General features: G+C 41.3%; 1 protein-coding gene across 3 annotated transcripts in view; it reads left to right on the top strand.

Annotated features, from left to right (window-relative positions):
* Nucleotides 1-21,059, top strand: part of LOC126190960 (myosin-11-like) — a 216,523-nt gene that overhangs the window by 71,515 nt on the left and 123,949 nt on the right. For all 3 annotated transcript variants that reach the window (XM_049931622.1, XM_049931621.1, XM_049931623.1), the window contains exons 8-9: nt 3,678-3,894; nt 20,914-21,008. In XM_049931622.1, the coding sequence (XP_049787579.1) occupies nt 3,678-3,894; nt 20,914-21,008 (312 nt within the window). The remainder of the gene's footprint in view (nt 1-3,677; nt 3,895-20,913; nt 21,009-21,059) is intronic.

Genomic DNA, 21,059 nt, shown 5'->3' with positions numbered 1-21,059 from the left:
ATTTATTTGATAATGAATTAAATGACTAATATTTAACAACAGGCAAGATGTGATGGCATCTTCTAATACTGGAATGTTTAGCATTATTATAGTACCACTCATGGTTTCGGTTAATACATTGGGGAATCCAATTTTTATTTGAAATTGGAGAAAAAAATCACAAATGCTGTTGTGTGAATGATATATGCCCATTCTTCCGTATGTTTTGTAATTATTTCACTAAAAGCAGCTGCTTTTAAAATGCATATTGCTAAGGATGTCACAATGCACTGTGTTAATGAATTCATTGTAATTGAGACTCAGAGCCATAATATTATTATTAAACTGTGTAGCCAATTTGTGTTTTTCTGTGCAGCCAATTGACTTGTCCATGCAGAGAAAGTAAACATTCTGAATTCTGAGTATTGACGATGTTTCAAATTTGTCAAAGAATCATCTGTGTTTAGATAACCCATACTTTCTCTTGCATGTTGTGTTTTGCAAATAACCTGTTACCTACGAACCTGTAGCATGCTGCAGGTGAAAAATAGGTATGCAGCATTCTTATAATTACAATAAATGGTTGTAGCTTCATTATAAATTGGATTGAGAAGTATCTTTTTGTATTTCTTGATGGTGACTAGTTTCAGACCCTGAGCCCGTTTTGAAACCATCCTACAAAGAAACAATGTCAACTGTAATTTTCTTATTAGAATGGTTTGAAAACGGACACAGGTGTCCCAAACTAGTCGCTATCAAGAAATACAAAAAGATTCTTCTCAATACAACTTATAATGGAGCTACAACCAGTTATTTCACTCTGTTGTCTGTCTTTTAATGACTACTTTATTACAGTTCTTTATTGAACACTGAATTAAATACTAAAACTATGTGAACATTCTTTCCATAGTACAGTCCTTGGACTTAGATTCAACCAACCATACTTCCGACATATTCTTCCCTAAAGGCTTAGATCACCTGGAAATGCAGCTTGTTCCACAATCAGAGAGAGCAGGGATAACTGAAGTGTTTAAAATTCTAGTGAATAGGTGAAGAGAGCTTTGGAGACTTCATTAGTGCAAAGACAAAGACACGATAAATGTGTGAAGGCAGTTAAATGAATTTATAGTGAGGTTCGAACTCAGTATACCATTCCATAAACTGTTTAGTGTGGGAGACCAATAGATGAATTTTAGGAGCAGATTGATGTTGTATTAGCTCTGAAGAAGAGTGGTCAAAACTATGTGACAGTGGGGAAATGTTTCAGATTTACTACCACACAAAAAAAGGCAGGTCCAGTTTGAAAGTACTGGCACTAGACTCACTAATCCAGCTATTCCTTGCACATATGGTTGCAGAGTTATTGTGTGTGTCTGAAGTTTAGTTTAACATGTTCAGGACTATACTCTGTAAAATCCAGATACATTCATTTTCATAGAAGACTTAGTTCCTGAGTATGTCCATATACAGTAGTATCACTCACTACAAAATCCATTCTGAATTTTTAGTTGTCACAATGAAAAGCAATGGCACTATCTTTTCTTATCATGCCATTGCTTTACAAGCAATACAATTGGTACTGCTTGTATTGGTTTGTTGCATAATTTACTCTAGGAAGATGTTCTCAGCTTCATCACCATGTGCGTAATAAATCTTCATGCTCTCTCCTCCTACGTTCTCTTCATCAACTTCACAATTACTTTCCCGCACACTTTGGAGTATTTTTTAAGCTGTTAAAGTTTGATCTACCTCAGTTTTCCTTATTCGGTCACTTCACATCATCAGTTTTTCCTCTTCCCAGAAGGCTGTGGAACATGTCGGTATTCAGAGTATCAACAAGTGACAATTCTGAGTTGACTGGCTCGTCGCTGTTGCTCTGTACTGGCTCCAGTTCTGCATGAATGGATGCCACAGTCTTCTCCAGCCCTTCTCGTGCTTCTGCTATTTGAAAAAATCACTAAGTATACTGCTTTCAACAGCTGCAGCATAACCTCCGTTGTCATTTTCCACATTAGTTCAGAAAGGAGACAAAAAGCTAATGTTGATAATGAATGATTCCAAAGTTCTCTAGTCCATGGGCTGTTCCAGAGCTGTCACATTGGATGAAAGAAAGAGTGCTTGTATACCATCTGATTTCAGTCACATCAGAAGGATGACTGGAAGCATTATCAGTTAAAGTGTAGCTTTCAGTGAAAGCTTTCTTTTTCAGCTCTTTCCTCATGGCTGGTACAACTGTTCTGTGGAACCACTGAGTGAATGTTTTTCTGTTCATTCGTTCTTTCTTCTGAATACAGTATTGCACAGTTAGTGTATTTCTGACACTGTGTTGAAAAAAATGTGGATTTTTTATTTCCCATTCACCATGAGCAGTAGTTTGATTTCCATTTACATTAAAACATGCTATTAATGCTATGTGTTGTCACCCCACCCTCCCACTACCACCACAAGCTTGTTTCTCAGTTTTTGGGAGCTAATGTTTTTGAAGAAAACATATTGTAAAACAGGTCAGTTTCATCGACATTGCACAGGGCATCGGCAGTTAAATCTTCTTAGTCTATTATCTCCTTAGTCTATTATCTCCTTAGTCTATTATCTTCTTCTTTCCAAACTCATCTGCATCTTTTTCATTAGATGAGTGGCTTTACCTGTTGACCGTCGCCTACCGTATCTTATGTCATTTCTTCTGGTTTGATGACCAACCCTCATGTGCTGCAAACAAGTTACGGGTGCTAAATTGTTTGTCAAATACAACTGCTCTTTCCTTTCTTATTGGACTACAGGTGGGAATTCCTGTGTAGCATTGTTTTATGACCTGTCTAAAAATAACTATGTCCAGTTCTTCATTCTGACTCTCTCACATAACCTTTTGTTTTCCATTTGGGTTGAATACCATCTAATGACAACTTATTTGTTTTTGATATCGTAAATAGTTGCTTGTCCAACATCGTACTCAGCAGTGATGGCTTTCTGTGAAGAACCTAAGTTTAATTTATATAAATTTAAAGTTTTTGCTTAAGGTCTGTTGTAATGCGTTCCTTTTAGAAACCATGACATTGACCTGTAAAAAAGCCAAAATTTCAAATATGTGTAGCATCGTTCAAACATTGTAATTAATTACATCGTTGCACACGATAATTCATAGTTGTAAATGTCATTTCTCCTTGAGTGACTAGAGGCCAGATTAGTGAGAGTTTAGTGTAGGTATATAAAAGGTCTGTGAACAGTAAAGTTTGCAGCCTTTGCTTGTGGAACGTTTGAGAGCTGGTGTTTGCATTGTCATTTGGCATTGCAAAACTGAATGAGGACTTATAATTTGGTGTCAACATAGTGTGAACAAAAAACATTGTTTTACATATTCTCAGCAAATATGATAAGATACATGATGTCAATAAAAACTGTATTATTAGTGAATTATGGTTTGTACAAAAACTGAATTACCTGAAATCCATTTATTGTTGTTCAGTCTTTTCTCAAGTTAATTTTATAGCACGTGGTTTACATTGCATTAACAAGTTATTAATGTTGATTTGCCTGCCTTCTCATGTAAGGTTGGCTTTGGACTAGAAAAAAATTGTTTCTTGTAGCTTTGTTGCTGCTGCCATTAGGTGTCCTTGTCGTAATGTTATTCTTTTATTATTTATTTCACTGAATTGCTCCTTGCTCAAAAGAAGAAATTCTTCTGAACCTATTTTTTCCAGGCAAAACATGCAGAACAGTGTTCAACAAATTTTAAAAAGAAAGTTGACGAATATGAAAGCACACTTCACAAAATGGAGGAGGATTTACGAACAGCAGAAGAAAGAATCAAAGAGTTGGTCGAACAAAACATCGAGTTAAATGATTTCGTAGAAAAGCAAAGAAAGGTGCAAGACATCAGTACAGATCTTGAAATGTCAGTTATTGCAACTTTACCAGGTACGTGTTAGTCTAGTAGCTTCCATTCAAATTACTCCAAGAAAATACTGATGTTGAGCTTTCTGGTTTCTGTATGATTGTGTTACTAACTTGTTTCAGACACATTTTGAAATTTGCTTTGATTATAAAATACTAATGACCTGCTCTAGCTTCGCAGTAAATATCTATGGCTGGACGACTTGTTTATAGTATGTAGTGATTTACATAAACCTCCTCTGTTTTATCTATTAGTGTACAATGTATCAACATCACTACAGTAGTTCCTGAGAAGCCTTCACATACAGAAAGAAAAACGTGGCCAGGGTAATTTGTAATATGTATAGTGTCTGGTAACAGTCTGCTGCTATCTGGATTCATGGTGGCTTTTACTGTATTGCTTTTTCTGCCAGATACTGGCTGCTCTCTACCTGGTCATGCAAAAGTGTATGGAGAAAATTAGTGTAGCAGATACAGAATTTTTTTAACCACTATGGAGAAAATAAATACAGAATAAGGAAAGAAATAAAGGTATACAGTGCTGCTCAAGGGTCATTAGGAGGAGGATATGAGACATCAGATTCATTTGAAGTTCAAAATACCATGCATCAGGGACCTGTTTCTCAGGATTTCTCTTCATTATTGTAATGAGTGGCACAGTAAATAGAATAAAGATGCATATGATACAAGAAACAGCTTAGTGTATCACATACCTTGGAGTTTTAACATCCACAAAGCTTAAAATTGGACAAGTACTCAGCACTGGTAGACCTATAAATTTCTACACTAGATTAACTAATGCTAAAAAAATTTATTTGCAGAAAACACTTGAAACATGGCACAACAAATGAATTAAGAGCTCCAACAATGACACTAAAACTCCTACTAATCTACTACACTATTGATTTTTTTTTTAGGTCAGCAACGGTGTAAACCTGAAAAGGTAGGATTCCTGCCCCTTAGGGTATGGGGAGTAGAAGACTGGCAAAGACATCCTCTCCTCTTCAATATGTATTGCACGGTGAATGGTCAGCCCAAGTGTCAAAATAAAGTTGACTAATAGGCTACACTACCTGGCGGCAGCAGCACCCTCACTGCTGGAAGTGCGGAACTCTGCTACTCTCGGTATTGCCAATAACCACAACTGTTGGCGCACTGTCATTTTCGATTTGAGGAAATCATGGAGATTATGAGATTCCGTGCATTATCCAGCTGTTAGCTGCTGTCATGGTTATTCAGTTTTCTGCCATGTGTATTTCCATGGATTGTTTAATAATAGAGACCCAAACCGGTGTTGAGGTGCCTAAGATTGTTTCATCATACTCCATTTCTGGGCCGTCTAGTGGGTAACTACAGTACTTCATTCCTTCAGTCAGCTTAGATGAAAAATCAGCAATTGAGTTTGTGCTGCTCCCAAAGTTGTACCACTTTATTCTGCTGTTACTGTGTGTTGAAGGAGAAGAAAAACTGGGCCAGGCTTGAGTGAGTGAAGCCAGTGGCAAAATCTTAATTGATTAGTTGGTAATAATTGTAAATAGTATTGTGCACAAAAGAGATTGATTGACCACAGTCCTATAACTCTATGCACATATCTGACCATGAACATAATTTTGATAATTTATTAGTGTTCTTAAATACTTGGGAAGCATACTCTCTACACTCACTTTCACGTGCTTGCATAAATACATTTCTCACTCATGGTAGACTTGTATTGCTTCTTCATTTTAATCTGTTTTCATTAATTTTTTTTTCTTTTTTCTTACCCCCCCCCCCCCCCCACCTAAGAATTCCCTGATTCATTTGCAGCTGGCTCATATTGACTCCTATATTCAAAATTTCATGTGGTTTGGTAACAATACACAGCTAGTCGTTATCTAAAGTTTGTGCTCTGTTAAATAATTTTCACTGGTATGACGGGTAATCTTAAAGTTTTAATTATCACCTCGAAGTAAGTTACCACCCTAAAATAAGTGCTGGTGTTAGTATTTTTCATTCACCCTTCAGTGCATCACGTTTGTGTGTGTGTGTGTGTGTGTGTGTGTGTGTGTGTGTGTGTGTGTGTGTGTGTCACCTGTGGTAGGGATGTGCTCGAGAGTGATTGTCCACCCTCTTCTCCCCATAGTATAAACTACAATGGCAGCCATGCCACCTCCTCGCAAGAGTGTCCAGTCTATCTTGATGAGTGGGCTGTTAAAGAGATCCGGGTAAAGGAAAAGGTGCCTTATCCAGTTGCTCACAAGTTACTGGCTAGTTGCGAACTAGTGTTCTTCTGTCTGGTACCTATAGTTCTGTTTTTGTTACACTTCGCTCCATGAATGACATGGCCACGCAGACATGCGACCTCAAATTCAGCTCTGACGTCATGAAATCACCCAATGTCAAGGTAGCAACGTCATCCCCCCATCCCGCTGTGCAACAAGTCGTCAATCTCTCGTTTCAAGGGGCGAAACCACCAGCTACACAACCGGTTGCCCGGAAAGGACAGGAGTAGTACTCCTGTGAAGACTTCTTCCGTCCCTCCAGCCAAACACCACCTGAGTCTTCATCTAACTGGAAAGGCTCAAAGAAACCCTCCAAAGGCAAACGGTCTACTCCTTTGTCACTTCGAAGATCATCTTCGATGGTGTCGGCACATGATACCTTAGCCCGGCCAGCTTCCGTGTCGTCGGTGCGCACCAACAACCGTTTTTTGGCGTTGGACCACACAAGCAAGCTGATGCTTCTGTGGACCCAATGAAGCATGATCCTTCTGCTTCTGTGCCCTGTAGTAGCACCTCTTCGCCAGCTGGCACTCGGCAGCCGCCGAGGGGACACTCCCACGTCTCTTCATCATCACTCTCCTCCAATGGAACGTTCGCGGCCTTTGGTCCCACAAAGAGGATTTACAGCTGCTTTTAGCATCGCAGCGGTCCCTTGTACTCAGTCTCCAGGAAACGAAATTTTGCCCTCACAACCGCTTTGAGCTTTCACATTTCTTAGCGATTCGTTTTGACCTTCCCCCTGATGTCGGCATTCCCTCTCATGGGGGCATCATGCTTCTCATACGGGATGACATTCATAGTCAACCCATCTAGCTGACTACCAATCTTTAAGATGTGGCAATTCACCCTTCCCTTCCCCACCTGACTTTTTCCCCTCTATACTGTATATGTCCCTCCGTCATTCACTGTCACCAGGGCAGGCTTCCTTCTACTTACTGGGCAGCTACCTGCCCCATTTTTGCTACTCAGTGACTTTAATGCACATCATCCCCTTTGGGGTTTTCCCAGGACCTGTCATAGAGGTGCCCTCTTGGCTGACCTTCTTAACCAACTTAACCTCTTCTACCTTAACACTGGAGCCCCCACTTTCCTTTCCAACTCCTTGCACACCTATTCCCATTTGGCCCTAGCCTTCTCCACTGCCCAGCTTGCCTATTGTCTTGAGTGGTCCATTCTCTCTGACACCTACTCGAGTGACCATTTCCCATGTGCAATCTGTTTACTGACCCTATCCCATCCATGTACACGCCTAAATTGCAGCTTTCTAGGGCTGACTGGCAGCTTTACTCCTCCCTGGTGACGTTGGGAGAACATTTCCCCGGTTGTGATGACCTGGTCTAATATCTCACAAATGTTATCCTTACTGCTGCAGAAGTGTCCATCCTCCGCACTTCCTCTCCACCACGTCGTGTCCCAGTCTCTTGGTGGACTGAGGCATGCCGCGAAGCAATTTGTGCACATAAATGTGCTCTCCACATTTTTTAACCGCCACCCTACACTGGCAAACTGCATTAATTATAAACAGATGCGTGCAAAGTGTCGTCGCGTTCTTCGGGATAGCTAAAGAGCTTGCTGAATTTTTCACAAGTTCTTTTAACAGTTCCACACCTTCCTTTGTTCTGTGGGCCAACCTCTGAAGGCTCTCTGGAACCAATATCCATTCCCCAATTTCCAGCCTGATAGTCGCTGATGATGTCATCGTGGACCCTGTTGCTATCTTCAACACCTTGGGCTGCCTTTTTGCGGAAGTTTTGAGCTCTTCCCACTGTCACCCTGCTTTCCTCTATCAGAAACAAGCGGAGGAGACTTGGGCGATACCCTTCTCTTCTCCAAATCGTGAGTGCTACAATGGCGCCTTTACTATGAGGGAACTAGATCATGCTCTCAGTTCATCCCGATCCTCCGTCCCAATCCCAGTTGCCATCCACATTCAGATGTTGCAGCACCTTTCTCTTGCGGGCAAGCACTTTCTGCTTAACACACACAACTGCATCTGGGCAGAGGGCACATTTCCTGGATGCTGGCATGAAGCCACAGTCATACCCATACCTAAGTCCGGTAAGAACAAAAACCTTCTTTCTAGCTACCTACCCACTGTGAGTCAGGGGGTTAGAATAGGCATGAGGTATTCCTGCCTGTCGTAAGAGGCAACTAAAAGGAGTCTCGTACCTTTCGGCCTTTATGTGATGGTCCCCTGTATGGTTTGACCTCCATTCTTCAAAATTTTCCCAAAGAGCAAGGCAATTGGGGAAGGGCGCCTTCCATGGTGCAGTGAGATCTTTAGCCCACTTTCTCGTCGTCACATTTCAATCCCGCTCATTCTCCATCTCTTGGGCGAGGACACCTTCCTGGGAGCATTTTCCACCATGCAATATCGCTTTCTGCGTCGACAATGACCATGGAATTCTTTGCACTTGATATCCAGCACGGTAGTCAGCCCGTTGTGGTGGCCTCCGGGGCACGTTCCCGATTTTGATCCAAAACTTCCTGTCGCTCCATATCCAGGAGAATGGAGTCCCACAGGGCTCTGTACTGAGTGTCTCTCAATTTTTAGTAGCCATTAACGGTCTAGCAGCAGCTGTTGGGCCCTCCGTCTCACCTTCTCTGTGTGCAGATGACTTCTGCATTTTGTATTGCTGCTCCAGTACTGGTGTTGCTGAGCGTCGCCTACAAGGAGGCATCCACAAGGCGCAGTCATAGGCTCAAGCCCATGGCTTCCAGTTTTCAGCTGCAAAGTCGTGTGTCATGCACTTCTGTCAGTGTTGTACCGTTCATCCGGACCCAAAACTTTACGTTCATGACAATCCACTAACTGTCGTGGAGACATAACGATTCTTAGCACTGGTTTTCAATGCTCGATTGACTTGGCTTCCTAATCTTTGTCAGCTTAAGCAGAAGTGCTGGCAGCATATCAATGCCATCCGTTGCCTGAGCAACACCAATTGGGGTGCACAGCGTTCTACGCTGCTGCAGATCTATAGAGCCCTTGTCCAATCCCGAATTGACTATGGGAGTGTAGTTTATGGTTCGGCAGTGCCCTCAGCATTGCATTTACTCGACCCTGTGCACCACTGTGAGGTTTGACTAGCGACAGGAGCTTTTAGTAGGAGTCGGGTGACCAGTGTACTGGTGGAGGTTGGGATCCCTCCATTGCAGTTGCCAGTTACCTTGCACACATTCGTAGTTCTCCTGAGCATCTGAATTACCGTCTCCTTTCACCGCCCGCGGCAGTCCATCTCCCACAATGGCGGCCCAGGTCAGGGCTAACGATTGCGGTTCGCATGCGGTCCCTTCTCTCCAAACTGGAGTCCTTCCCTTTACCACCTCTACTTGAGGTCCGTTCACATACACCTCCATGGTGTATGCCTCGGCTGCAACTTCGTCTGGACCTGTCATGTGGCCCTAAGTACTCGTTAACCTTGCGGCTCTCTGCTGTCACTTCCTCTCGATTCTTGACGTGCTGCTGGGCTCTGAAGTGTTGTACACCAATGGCTGGGTGGCTGATGGTCACATAGGCTTTGCACACATTCACGGCGACCATATTGAACAGCATTCCTTACTCGATGGTTGCATCACTGCAGAACTGGTGGCAATTTCTCGTGTACTTCAGTATCTCCGTTCATGCCCTTGGGAGTCTTTTCTTTTATGAACTGACTCCTTGAGCAGCCTGAAAACTATCAACAAGTGCTACCCTCGTCATTCATTGGTAGTGTCCATCCAGGAGTCCATCTATGCCCTGGAATGGTCCAGTCGTTCAGTGGTGTTCATCTGGACCCCTGGTCACGTCTAAATGCCAGGAAATGAACTTGCTGACAGGCTGGCCAAACAGGCTACACGGAAACCACTTCTGGAGATGGGCATCCCCACAGCTGACCTGCATTCGTTATTACGCTACAAGGTTTTTCAGCTTTGGGAGATGGAATGGCAAATCTCAGTATGCACAACAAACTGCGAGCCATTAAGAGGACCGCGAATGTATGGAAGTCCTCAATGAGGGCCTCTTGCAGGGACTCCATAGTTCTCTGCCGGCTCCACATTGGCCAAGCCTGGGCAACGCACGGCTACCTCCTGCGCCGTGAAGACCCACCTCAGTGTCGGTGCGGAGCGTGGTTGACAGTGGCCCATATTCTTCTGCTCTGTCCTTCTTTGGCTGCCCTGCAACTTCATCTCGGGTTGCCGGACTCGTAATCATTGATTTTAGCAGACAACTCTTCATTGGCTGATTTGGTTTTACATTTCATCCATGAGGATGGGTTTTATCATTTGATCCCTGTGTGTCCTCCACCCTAGTGATGGTGGCTGGCTTTTCCTCTTTATTTTCATGGTCGGCCAGCCATTGTAATCTGCTTCTTGGTTTTACTCTCTTCTAACTGTTTTTTGCGTCTCTGTTGTTTTCTTGTCCTCTTTTGTTCCTTTCAGTGTTTGTTGCCTTTCCTTCATTCTTGTGATCTTTCCTTTCTTTCCGTTTTGTGTTGTATGTCTCGTCTGTTTTATTCTCACACTTTTGACGTTGTTTTATTAGGAACAAGGGACTGGTGACCTCGTAGTTTGGTCCCATTCCCCCTCTTCTAAACCAACCAGTCTAGCTACTGCTCCATCTCTCTTACCAGCTGTGTCTGCAAGGTGATGGAACATAAGATTAATGCCCGGCTATGTGGTGGGTTGAGTCTCAAGATTTACTAACAAATGCACTATGTGGATTTATAAGTGCGGTGTTCTGCATTTGACCATTCCGATACTTTGTCCACCCAAGTCATGAATGATTTTATACGGAAATCACAGACTGTGGCCTACGACACCTGCTGGAGAACTTGTATCCTCTGTACTCTTTACACATGGGGCTTCTGTGAGCGCCTGCCCTGTTTTCTTCAGGCAGTTTTACAAGGCCGAGTTTTCAGTGTGTGTGTGTGTGTGTGTGTGTGTGTGTGTGTGTGTGTGTGTGTGTTTGTTTGTTTGTTCTGCCTTGTCAGACACCTTTATCCAGGAAAATAGTGTACCTCAGGGTTCCATCCTACTATCGCCATTAACCCTATAATGGCCTGTCTCCCGTTGGGCATCTCCAGCTCTCTTTTCGTTGACAGTTGTTGAAACTACGACTTTCCTGGGGCTCATGCTCGATAGGAAACGCTCTTGGTCCTCCCATGTGTCTTACCTGTCACCTTGCTGTATGCCGTCCCTCAATCTCCTGTGTGTCCTCACTGATACTTCCTGGGGAACCACTCTCCTCTGTTTGTACTGATTCCTTATCCATTCGAAACTCTACTATGGTTGCTTTGTTTATGCACCTGCACGCCCATCCCTTTTACGCCGTCTCAACACTGTCCCCCATCATGGCATCCGTTTGGCCATGGGCACTTTTTACACCAACCTGGTTGAGAGTCTGTATGCTGAAGCTGCTGAACTACCACTGTTCTGCTGCAGTGACTTTCTCCTCAGCAGGTATGCATGCCGTTTGTTTGCCATGCGTGGCCACCCATCCTACGCCTCCTTGTTTGATGATTCCTTTGATTGTCAGTATGGTGCTCAGCCCTCTTCTCTGTTACCTCCACTTTCGCCACTTACTACCACGGCTTAACTTCACACTACCTGCAACTTTCCCAGTGGGTGTGAACCATTCACCACCTTGGCTTCGTGAAGCGACCCATGTTAACCTTGGCCTTCATTCACTTCCTAAGGACACTACTCCAGCCTCGGTCTATTGTCTCCAGTTTCACGACCTTCGCGTGGAACTTCGCAATGGTACCTTTGTCTACAATGATGGCTTTCAGACTGACCATGGGGTCAGGTGTACCTTCGTCACTGGCACTTGTGTCTTTAGATATTGGCTTTTGGCACACTCATCAGTATTTACAGCCGAGTTCTTTGCCTTGTATTAGGCCAGAGAGTACGTCCAGCAACACAGCCTATCCAATTGTGTCCTCTGCTCAGACTCACTCAGTGCCCTCCAAAGTCTATGAGCGCTGTACGCTCGTTATCCCTTAGTGCAGCGGGTCCATGAAAACTGTCACTTGCTCACTCTTCGTGGAGCCAGTGTCATGTTTCTGTGGGTCCCTGCTCATGTCGATCTGCGAGGAAACAAGACTGCTGGTGCTGCCAAGGCTGCAGTCCTCGTACCTCAGCCTGCGAGTACTCTGATGATTTCTGCATTGGCATCTGTCAGGCGGTGGTGTCCCTTTGGCATCGCCAGTGGTCCTTCCTTCATGGGAATAAGCTTTGGGTTATTAAGCCTCTCCCAGTGCCTTGGACGATCTTCTCTTGGCCCTCCCACCGAGAGAAGATTAATTTAACTCGGCTGCATATTGGGCACTGCCTTTTTAGCCATCATCATTTGCTAAGTGGCGCTACCCCACCTCTTTGTACACATTGCGCCCAAATTTTAACTGTCCACCACTTCCTACTGAATGCCCCTTTTTTAACAATTTACATTCCAACTTGGGATTGCCGTCTGATTTATTAGCTGTTTTAGCGAATGATACATAGGCTGTCGACCGCGTTTTACTTTTTATCTGCCAAAGCAATATGGCGAAGGCTATTTAATTTTTAGTTTTGGACCTCCATTTCTGTATGGTGCTTTTTCAGCCCTTTTTCCGTATGCCTGTTTGTAACTATCTCCTATTTTGTCCATTGGGACTGATGTATAGCTATTTAATTCCTCTCTCTGTTCCTGTTCTATAGTTTTGACTTGGGCGCGTATGACCCCTGTTGTTTTTTTGCACCCTAAAACAAAACAAAACAAAACCTTGTCCCCCTCCCCCTCCTCCGTCTTCCTCCCCTTCCTATGCTTTGTATTGCTGCAGCATCTTATTTTGCAGTTCTTCCCAGAAGGCCTTATAGCATCCATTCAGTCACTCTTGGACATCAGTGTCTCAACATTTCCACCTGATTCATTCAGCTTGTGTTTGGGCTACCCATATGTGTTTAGTCTCGATTTCTTCCATAAATCCTGAACGTGGAACAAATTCCATATCATTTCTGCCCTTCAATAGGGTGTATACGACCCGGGACAACTGGGAGATCCGGGAAAAACCTGGGAATTTTTTCATCTGGGAGAAAACCGGGAAAAACCCGAGAATTTTTTATAATTATAGGAATTTTTCATTGTTTTAGTTTTCTGTTAAATTTTTGTAATTTCGACTGGTATGAACCGATACTCTAAGGAGCTTACTGTATGGCGCTACTGCAGAATAACACTTCAACAATGAAACATAAACAAGAGAAAAAAACGAAAATAACTTAAATTGCAAAGGAAATGCGCCATATACGACGACGACACACAGTTCTCATGCAAGCATCTGCCAACAGCAAAATGTGTCAAAGGCTTTAGGAAGACAATGCAATGCTTCATAACAACAAATTGCCTCCGAAGAGTGTGAAGTCACAACTGTTTACATTAGATTGGTTTTAGCAGTTACGAGCGGGCTCATGCGCATGCGCAGTTTAGTTGCGTTTGAGTAGTAGATTCTCCCACTTCGGGCTACAGCCGTGTGGCTGTTGGCTGTGCAAGCAGTCCCAGCAAGCATCTAGATGTTACCGGGAAAAGGAGGGGCCAAATACATATTCTTGAGAAAAAAAGACTTGTTTCACAGAACTCCTAGCATCCAGCGCATGTTAGTCTATCAATTATTCATATGATTTTGAAACGCATCCCTGTTGGTTATTGAACACATTTTAATTGATTTCTGAATGAATCATAAGTTGATGTTTGAATGCGTGTATAGTGTACGTGATGTCTCTGTCAGGAGAATCCTCATCACATCTAGAGAGAAACTTTCCACAGACAAATGGGGGCAGGGCTATACGAGCTGAGTGGAGTAAAGCCGAACGGGTGAATGCCAATCGCTGTCTGATTATGTGGTTGATTGGGTTTGCGAATGATCAGTGTTGTTCTAATTATTAGCGAAATCCATAAATTCAGACTACCAGAATGGAAATAAATGACTGACAGGAATAACAAGTGGGAAAGATTACGTACTATCTTCTTGGTGTATCCAGTAAAATGAAATTTTGACAGAAAATTTTAGTCCAAATCGCTACACTAGTAAGGAACAGTTGTACAATCCCCGGCTAGCAGCCGCTTAAGTTCTATTCTGGAAGTAATGCGGAAAACGTGTTGTACGAACATGTAACAACACCTAACTGGAGAATAATCGCGGGATAACTAAACCAGTGATTCTGGTAGGGTTGGTGAAGTTAATAGGCGAAAAAATTTTGACAATGGCAGGAATAGCTACAGAATTGATGATGACAAGATTGTTAGAACGAGGAAGGAGAAGAAACAGGGACATAACACACATTATGGAAGAATAAGACGATTCCAAATTTATATAAAAAATTCGTAATACTATTCGATTACATGCTTGAGAAACTGGTGTGTATGAATGAAATGTGAAACTATTTCCTATTACTTTTTGCTTGTAGTAGGCCTTATAGGCATTTGATATTGGTACTTTGGGAATTATATTCTGTTGTGTTATAAAAGTGACCATTCTTGCCAAAACAGTCTTGTTGTGTGTTACAAAATTGCTGCAATATTAGAAAGGCTTATTTCGTTTTATCTAGCAGACAGTGACAAAGTAGACGTAATCAGATCGAGAAACCACACCAGTCTTGGGTATTATTTCTATTAACAGCATTTTCAGTTTTAGATAACGACATTTCGATTTTTCATGTAGCAAAACGTTTGAGGAACTTCGATGAGGTAACAGATTCTTTCGCAGAAAGGAAAGCACACCATGTAAAGCTGTAGTAAGATTAGCGAGAAAAAAATGCTAAGAGCTAAGGACTGAACAAATGTATACTTTCTCGCTTGTCCCTTGTCTTCATTGGTTTTATGTATCCTATATTTAATTTTATGTCACACAAAATAGCAAGTTATTAGCTAATAGGCAATAAAGAGGGCAAATTTTCTGAAGAGTTCTTGTTCTCCCAATTACAAATAATCCCATCCTCTATTAATTGCGAGTTTGTTTGTTTGTTTTTTTTTTTTAAAAAAGAGGGGCAGGCTGTCAAACCGGTCGACTGGGAGCAGTAGACGCACCACAGACATTTCAATTTCCACTGTCCTGAATATAGTTTGATGGCATCCATTACAAAATATACACGTTTTGATTCCACAGAGCGAAATACAGTGACGTGTGATAGAAGAATGCTGTATGAAGAGGCGTGGCACTGCACTTTGGCACACTTAACTCGAACACATATGGTTTATGTTTCAGACTTTTCAGAAAGATGTGCGTGCTATAAGATGAACATATTTCTCTCCAGGTGATCCGTGTTTACGTTTAGTGATTTTGCTGTTTCCCCTTCGTTTACTCTCACGTCAAATGAAAACAAAACGGACATCAGTGGCCGGGAGCTATCAAGTGAATTAAAATACATTCACATAATTATGGAGGGTTAAAATATGTTATTAGTTTCAGATTTTATTTTATATCCACCTTTCTGACAGTCAAGCATTAATCGCCTTGCAGATTATTTTTGTCTGTTTGCTAAAGAAATTTGACTTTTATTAACCCTTTCCACAGAGGCAGTCAATGTATTTGAAACGAAATGGTTAATTCCACAGTACTGGCTAGTTTCAACTGTCCGCTGCATTTCAGGTGCACGTTTTCATCTTCTAGAACGTATGGCATTATGCCATAATGAAGAACCAGACATGTTATAATACAGTACTGGTGCTCCAGGAAAATTTACATCCCGAAAACCTCACTGAAAAGCTTAATATCAGGTTGAGTTCTGCTTCATTGGGAATGGACATAAGAATGTGCACTTTAAGTATGCACTTTAAATGTGCACATTTTAATATGGTTCACAAAATTCTGATGCTATTGGAGTAACCTCTGATGTCTTGTTTCTTTTATGACATAATGTATGATGTTTCAATGTTTTACACGTACGTACATATGGGCTTCCTACGTAACTGTAGCTGCGCAAGCGTGCTGTCGCCTGTTATCTGTGCTCTCTGGCAACTGCTGAAATGAACCTGTTTCTAACAAGTCGCAGGAAAATATTGCGAATGGTAGTTTGAAAAGCGTTACCTTCAAAGTAAATATCCTTTTACGTAAGTTGAACTACTTGCGAGACTGTACCATGAATTTCTTAAGTCACAGAGCATTTGACTCATTTAAAAATCAACTCTTTGATGACGAGCCCTGTAGAAGAATTTCGAACTCTGAAGATCAGACATTTATGTCATTATTAAAAATTTTACTGGCACATTTGTGTAATATATCTTAAAGTGTAACCTGCACAGAAAAGATCAAGATTGTATGCGAAAGCTTAGCTTCTCTTGCAGGTTATTAATTTTAAGAGATCACAATTACATGTGAAAGCTTTGCTTTTCTTTTAGCAACACTATGATATTAATTTAAACTATTAACTTTACCTGTTTGTGTGTTCATGCTACTTAACAGTGATGTTGCTGTTGGCTGACTACATCAGGTGCCCTATGCTCTGCATATCCGCTGTCATCGGCTGGCGAGATCATGTGACATGAGCTATGACTGGCTTACAAAAGTGCATCGCAATCTCAATTTCAATTATTCGCAAAGTAACATGCAGTGTTTGGTGGAATTCCAATATATACTTTCATAATACGAAAATACGCAGCGTACATGTTGCTGCTCATCAAAGATATTTCCAAAACGTGTATTTTTTCCTTGAGTTTCGTTTCCTAAATTGCCAGGAAATTCTATGTCTGTGTATAAAACCATAACCATTCAAATGATTGATAAATTTCGAGGGAAAATATACTGTCACTTAACATGGTAAAAGTGTGTTTTCACCCCGGAGAAAGTGTATTTTTAACCAGGAAATCCAGGAGACAGCGTTTGTTTAACCGGGAAAAATCCGGGAATTTTTTTTCCTTGTCCACGTATACACCCTGTTTAAGTATCACCATTTCACTGCATCCTTACAGTTTTTCCATTACGTAAACCTTGATATACACAAAGAATTACCATTCATTATTGCAGCTCTTCTAAGAGTTAATTATCCCCTTGTTAAGGTTTGCATCTTCTTTGTAGCTGCATCACTTCGTACAATACAACCAATAAGATATCAGCAGTTTCCTGTCACAGTTTGTTGCAATTGCTGCTGTTTGCATTTCTTTTTTCATTTGTCATCCTTATTATTCTTTAATGCTGTTCTTCACCACTCTTCCAGTAGTGAAACTTTGTTTCGGGTTGTAAGTCCGGTCACCAGATTCCAAATGCTGTACTTTCATTACAACCATAGTCTCTGACATCAGTAGAAAAGTGGAGTTCAAATGTGGAGCAGTGAAATACAGAGTCTGAACCAATTTAGAAAAATTACATATCCAATTGATTTTGGAGTGCGCTGATGTAAGTTCTGTGATTTTTCTGCAAAAATTTATTACCACTACATTGGTTTGTTGAAAAGTTTGTTTATATTTCCTTGTGCACTGCCTTCCCACGTATCGTGGCACTTTGGGGACTCTATCAGACTGTTACAATGCTGCTTGCTTGCGGCATAGCATAGTTGTTATAAGCTACCCACCAGGCAGCCCAATTCCATGAATTTTTCACATGTGCTAGGCAATTTGCCACCCCTTCCGACAATCACTCTGCCAGTACAATAGGATCGCAAGGATACTCCCTGGCTGCCTGACTACCTGCTCATCAGATGTTGGCACACCACTGTTCACCTGTGCCTGGCTCGTTTGTGGGTGTGCTAGCTGGAACAGCCAGTTCCATGTAGTTTTTGAATTGTAAATTAAATTTGACATGGTGGTGTAGCATTTTACATTACAAACACTCTGAGTTGCACAGTTGTAGCTTGAACACAGGGTACTATTTTGAAATTAGTAGTTTAGGCAAATAATCCTACTGGTAAGGTTCATTATACCACTACTTACATTCTAATCATAATTAAGTTTTTTCATCCTCATTCCATTTCAGGCATCTCTTGGGGTCTCAGACTAATTCCACAGGATTGACTTCTTGTAAGAAAGGCAACTTACACACAGTCTTACTGTTGCTAATACAATAAATTCACATGTGAGGCCTTAATTGGTATGAACTTTGTTGGGTATGCAAAAGGCAAGGATCTAGATGCATTGAGACTAATTTTTAAGCTTTCACATGTGTGCCTTCACATGGTTAAAAGCAATATTTTTAACTTCAGACTGATCCCTGTTAGCACATAATTCTCTTGCTGCTGTCATCACTTTACAGACATTTCATTATCAGCAAGTATCACTTCAGTTTGACGTTACACAAAAGGGAACTTATATTTGTTACAAAAAGGCTAGAATATGATGGCAAAACCCAGCTTAAAATTCCACTTTTACCAATTCAGATATTTATATTGACATCTACTTAGCTACTCCACAAGCTACAATACGGTGCGTGGCAGAAGGTGCCCTGTACCACTACTTGTCATTTCCTTTCCTGTTCCACTTGAAAACAGAGAGAGGGAAAAGTGACTGTCTATACGTCTTTATAAGAGCACTAATTTCTCATATCTTATCTTTGTGGTTGTTAAAGGCAGTGTATGTTGGTGACAGTAGATCGTTTGGCAGTTAGCTTCAAATGCCAGTTCTCTAAATTTTTTCAACAGTGTTTCTTGAAAAGAATGTTGCTTTCTCTCGAGGTATTCCCATTTGACTTCCTGAAGCATCTCCATAACACTTAAGCATTGTTCGAACCTACCAGTAACAAATCTGGCAGCCTCTGAATTGTTTCGATGTCTTCCTTTAATCTGACCTGGTATGGGTCCCAAACATTCGAGCAGTATTCAATAATAGGTCGCACCAGTGTCCTATGTACTGTCTCCTTTATAGGTGAACCACTCTTTCCTCAAATTCTCCCAATAAATCAGTCGACCCTCCATCTTCCCTTCCACAGTTCTCACAAGCTCGTTCCACCTCATATTGCTTTACAGTGTTATGCGCAAATATTTAAATGACTCTACTGTGTCAGACAGGACACTAGTAATACTGTATCCAAACATTAAAAGCTTGATCTTCCTACTCAAGCGCATTTACTTACATTTTTTCACATTTAGGGCTAGCTGCCATTCATCATACCAACTGAAAATCTTGTCCAAGTCGTCTTGCATCTTCCTGCGGTCACTCAACTTGGAAACCTCAGCATACATGAAGACATCAGCAAACAACCGCAGATTGCTGCCCACCCTGTCCATCAAATCATTTACGTATACAGAGAACAGCAGCAGTCCTATCACACTTCCCTGGGGCACTCGTGACGATACCTTTGTCTCTGATGAACACCCACCGTTGAGGACAACGTACTGGGTTCTATTATTCAAGAAGTCCTCAAGCCACTCACATATCTGTAAGCGTAATCCATATGATCGTACCTTCGTTAACAGCATGCGGTGGGGCAGCACCATGTCAAATGCTTTCTGGAAGTCCACAAATATGGAATCTGCCTGTTGCCTTTCATCCATAGTTCTCAGTATATCGTTTGAGAAAAGGGTAATCTGAGTTTTGCACACACAGTGCATTCTAAAACCATGCTGATCCGTGGACATAAGCTTCTCAGTCTCAAGAAAGTTTATTCTATTGGAACTGAGAATATGTTCAGGGATTCTGCACCAAACATAAGTTAGGGATATTAGTCTAATTTTGCGAGTCCATTCCTTTACTCTTCTTATATACTGGAATCACTTGCACTTTTCTCCAGTCACTTAGGGCTTTGTGCTGGGTGAGAGAGTCATGGTAAATGCAAGCTAGGTAAAGGGACAATGCCGTAGAGTACTCTTTGTAAAATCGAACTACGATTCCATCCGGACGCGATGTTTCATTTGCTTTCAAATCTGTCAGCTGTCTCTCTAAGCCAGGTGTGCTTATTACTGTCATCCATACGGGAATCTGTCCAGTGGTCAAATAATGGTATATTTGTATGATTCTTCTGTGGGGACGTTTCCTTGGATCTGAAATTTAAAACTTTGGTTTTGGTTTTGACCAGACTGGCCGACAAGGGACTGAATGGAAGCCTTAGACCTGTTTAGCGATTTTATGTAAGAATTTTCTTGGGTTCTCTGCCAGATGGTTTGCTGAAGTGTGACGGTGGTAGTTGTTACATGCTTTGCGCATAGGTCTTTCCACAAACACATGAATCTCTTCTAACCTTCACCTGTCATTTGTGTTTTCCCTTTTGAACTGAGAGTGCAACAGCCTCTGCCTGCTCAGCATCTGCCGAATTTCATTATTAAACCGTGGTGGGTCTTTTCCAACCTTGATCCATGAGACACATCTCTCCAGACCACGATTTACAATCTGCTTAAACTTTGCCCATAATTCCTCTACAGCATTCTTACTGGAACTAAGTGATGGCAATTCACTGTCCGAGATGCTAATAACTGCTTATCTTCTCTATCTAGCAGAAGCACTCTCCTATCTTTCTTGACTGATTTATTAACTTTCATAATCATAGTTGTTGTAGTGACATCACGATCATTAATCCTTGTTTCTATACTGACATTATCAAATAGGTCCAGCTATTTGTAGCTACATGGTATAAGATTGACCTTATTGGTTTAAGACTGGAGCCAGATTCCTTGTGCAAACTAGATAATATTTGTTTTGCAGATAACTTACAAAAAGTAAGCTATTTCAAATTTCATCATATATTGTGTAACACACAAATTCAAACTGGAGAATAAGGAAAAAGTTGTAATATATATATATATATATATATATATATATATATATATATATATATATATATATATTTTTTCTTTTTTTTTTTTTTTTTTTTTTTTTTTTTTTTTTTTTTTTTTTTTTTTTTTTTTACAGATAGTGCTGAAAACCTTGGACAAACTGTAGTTGATCTGCAGCTCCATGAGCAAATAGAGGAAAACAAGAAATTAAGGATACAACTTGAAGAAAAGGTATTGTATTTTTGTTTGGTTTCCTTTCAACAGTAATGGTACATCTGATTT

Source organism: Schistocerca cancellata, chromosome 6, assembly GCF_023864275.1.
Source record: "Schistocerca cancellata isolate TAMUIC-IGC-003103 chromosome 6, iqSchCanc2.1, whole genome shotgun sequence".
Lineage (NCBI taxonomy): Eukaryota > Metazoa > Arthropoda > Insecta > Orthoptera > Acrididae > Schistocerca > Schistocerca cancellata.
This window is presented reverse-complemented; position numbering and strand designations above follow the sequence as displayed.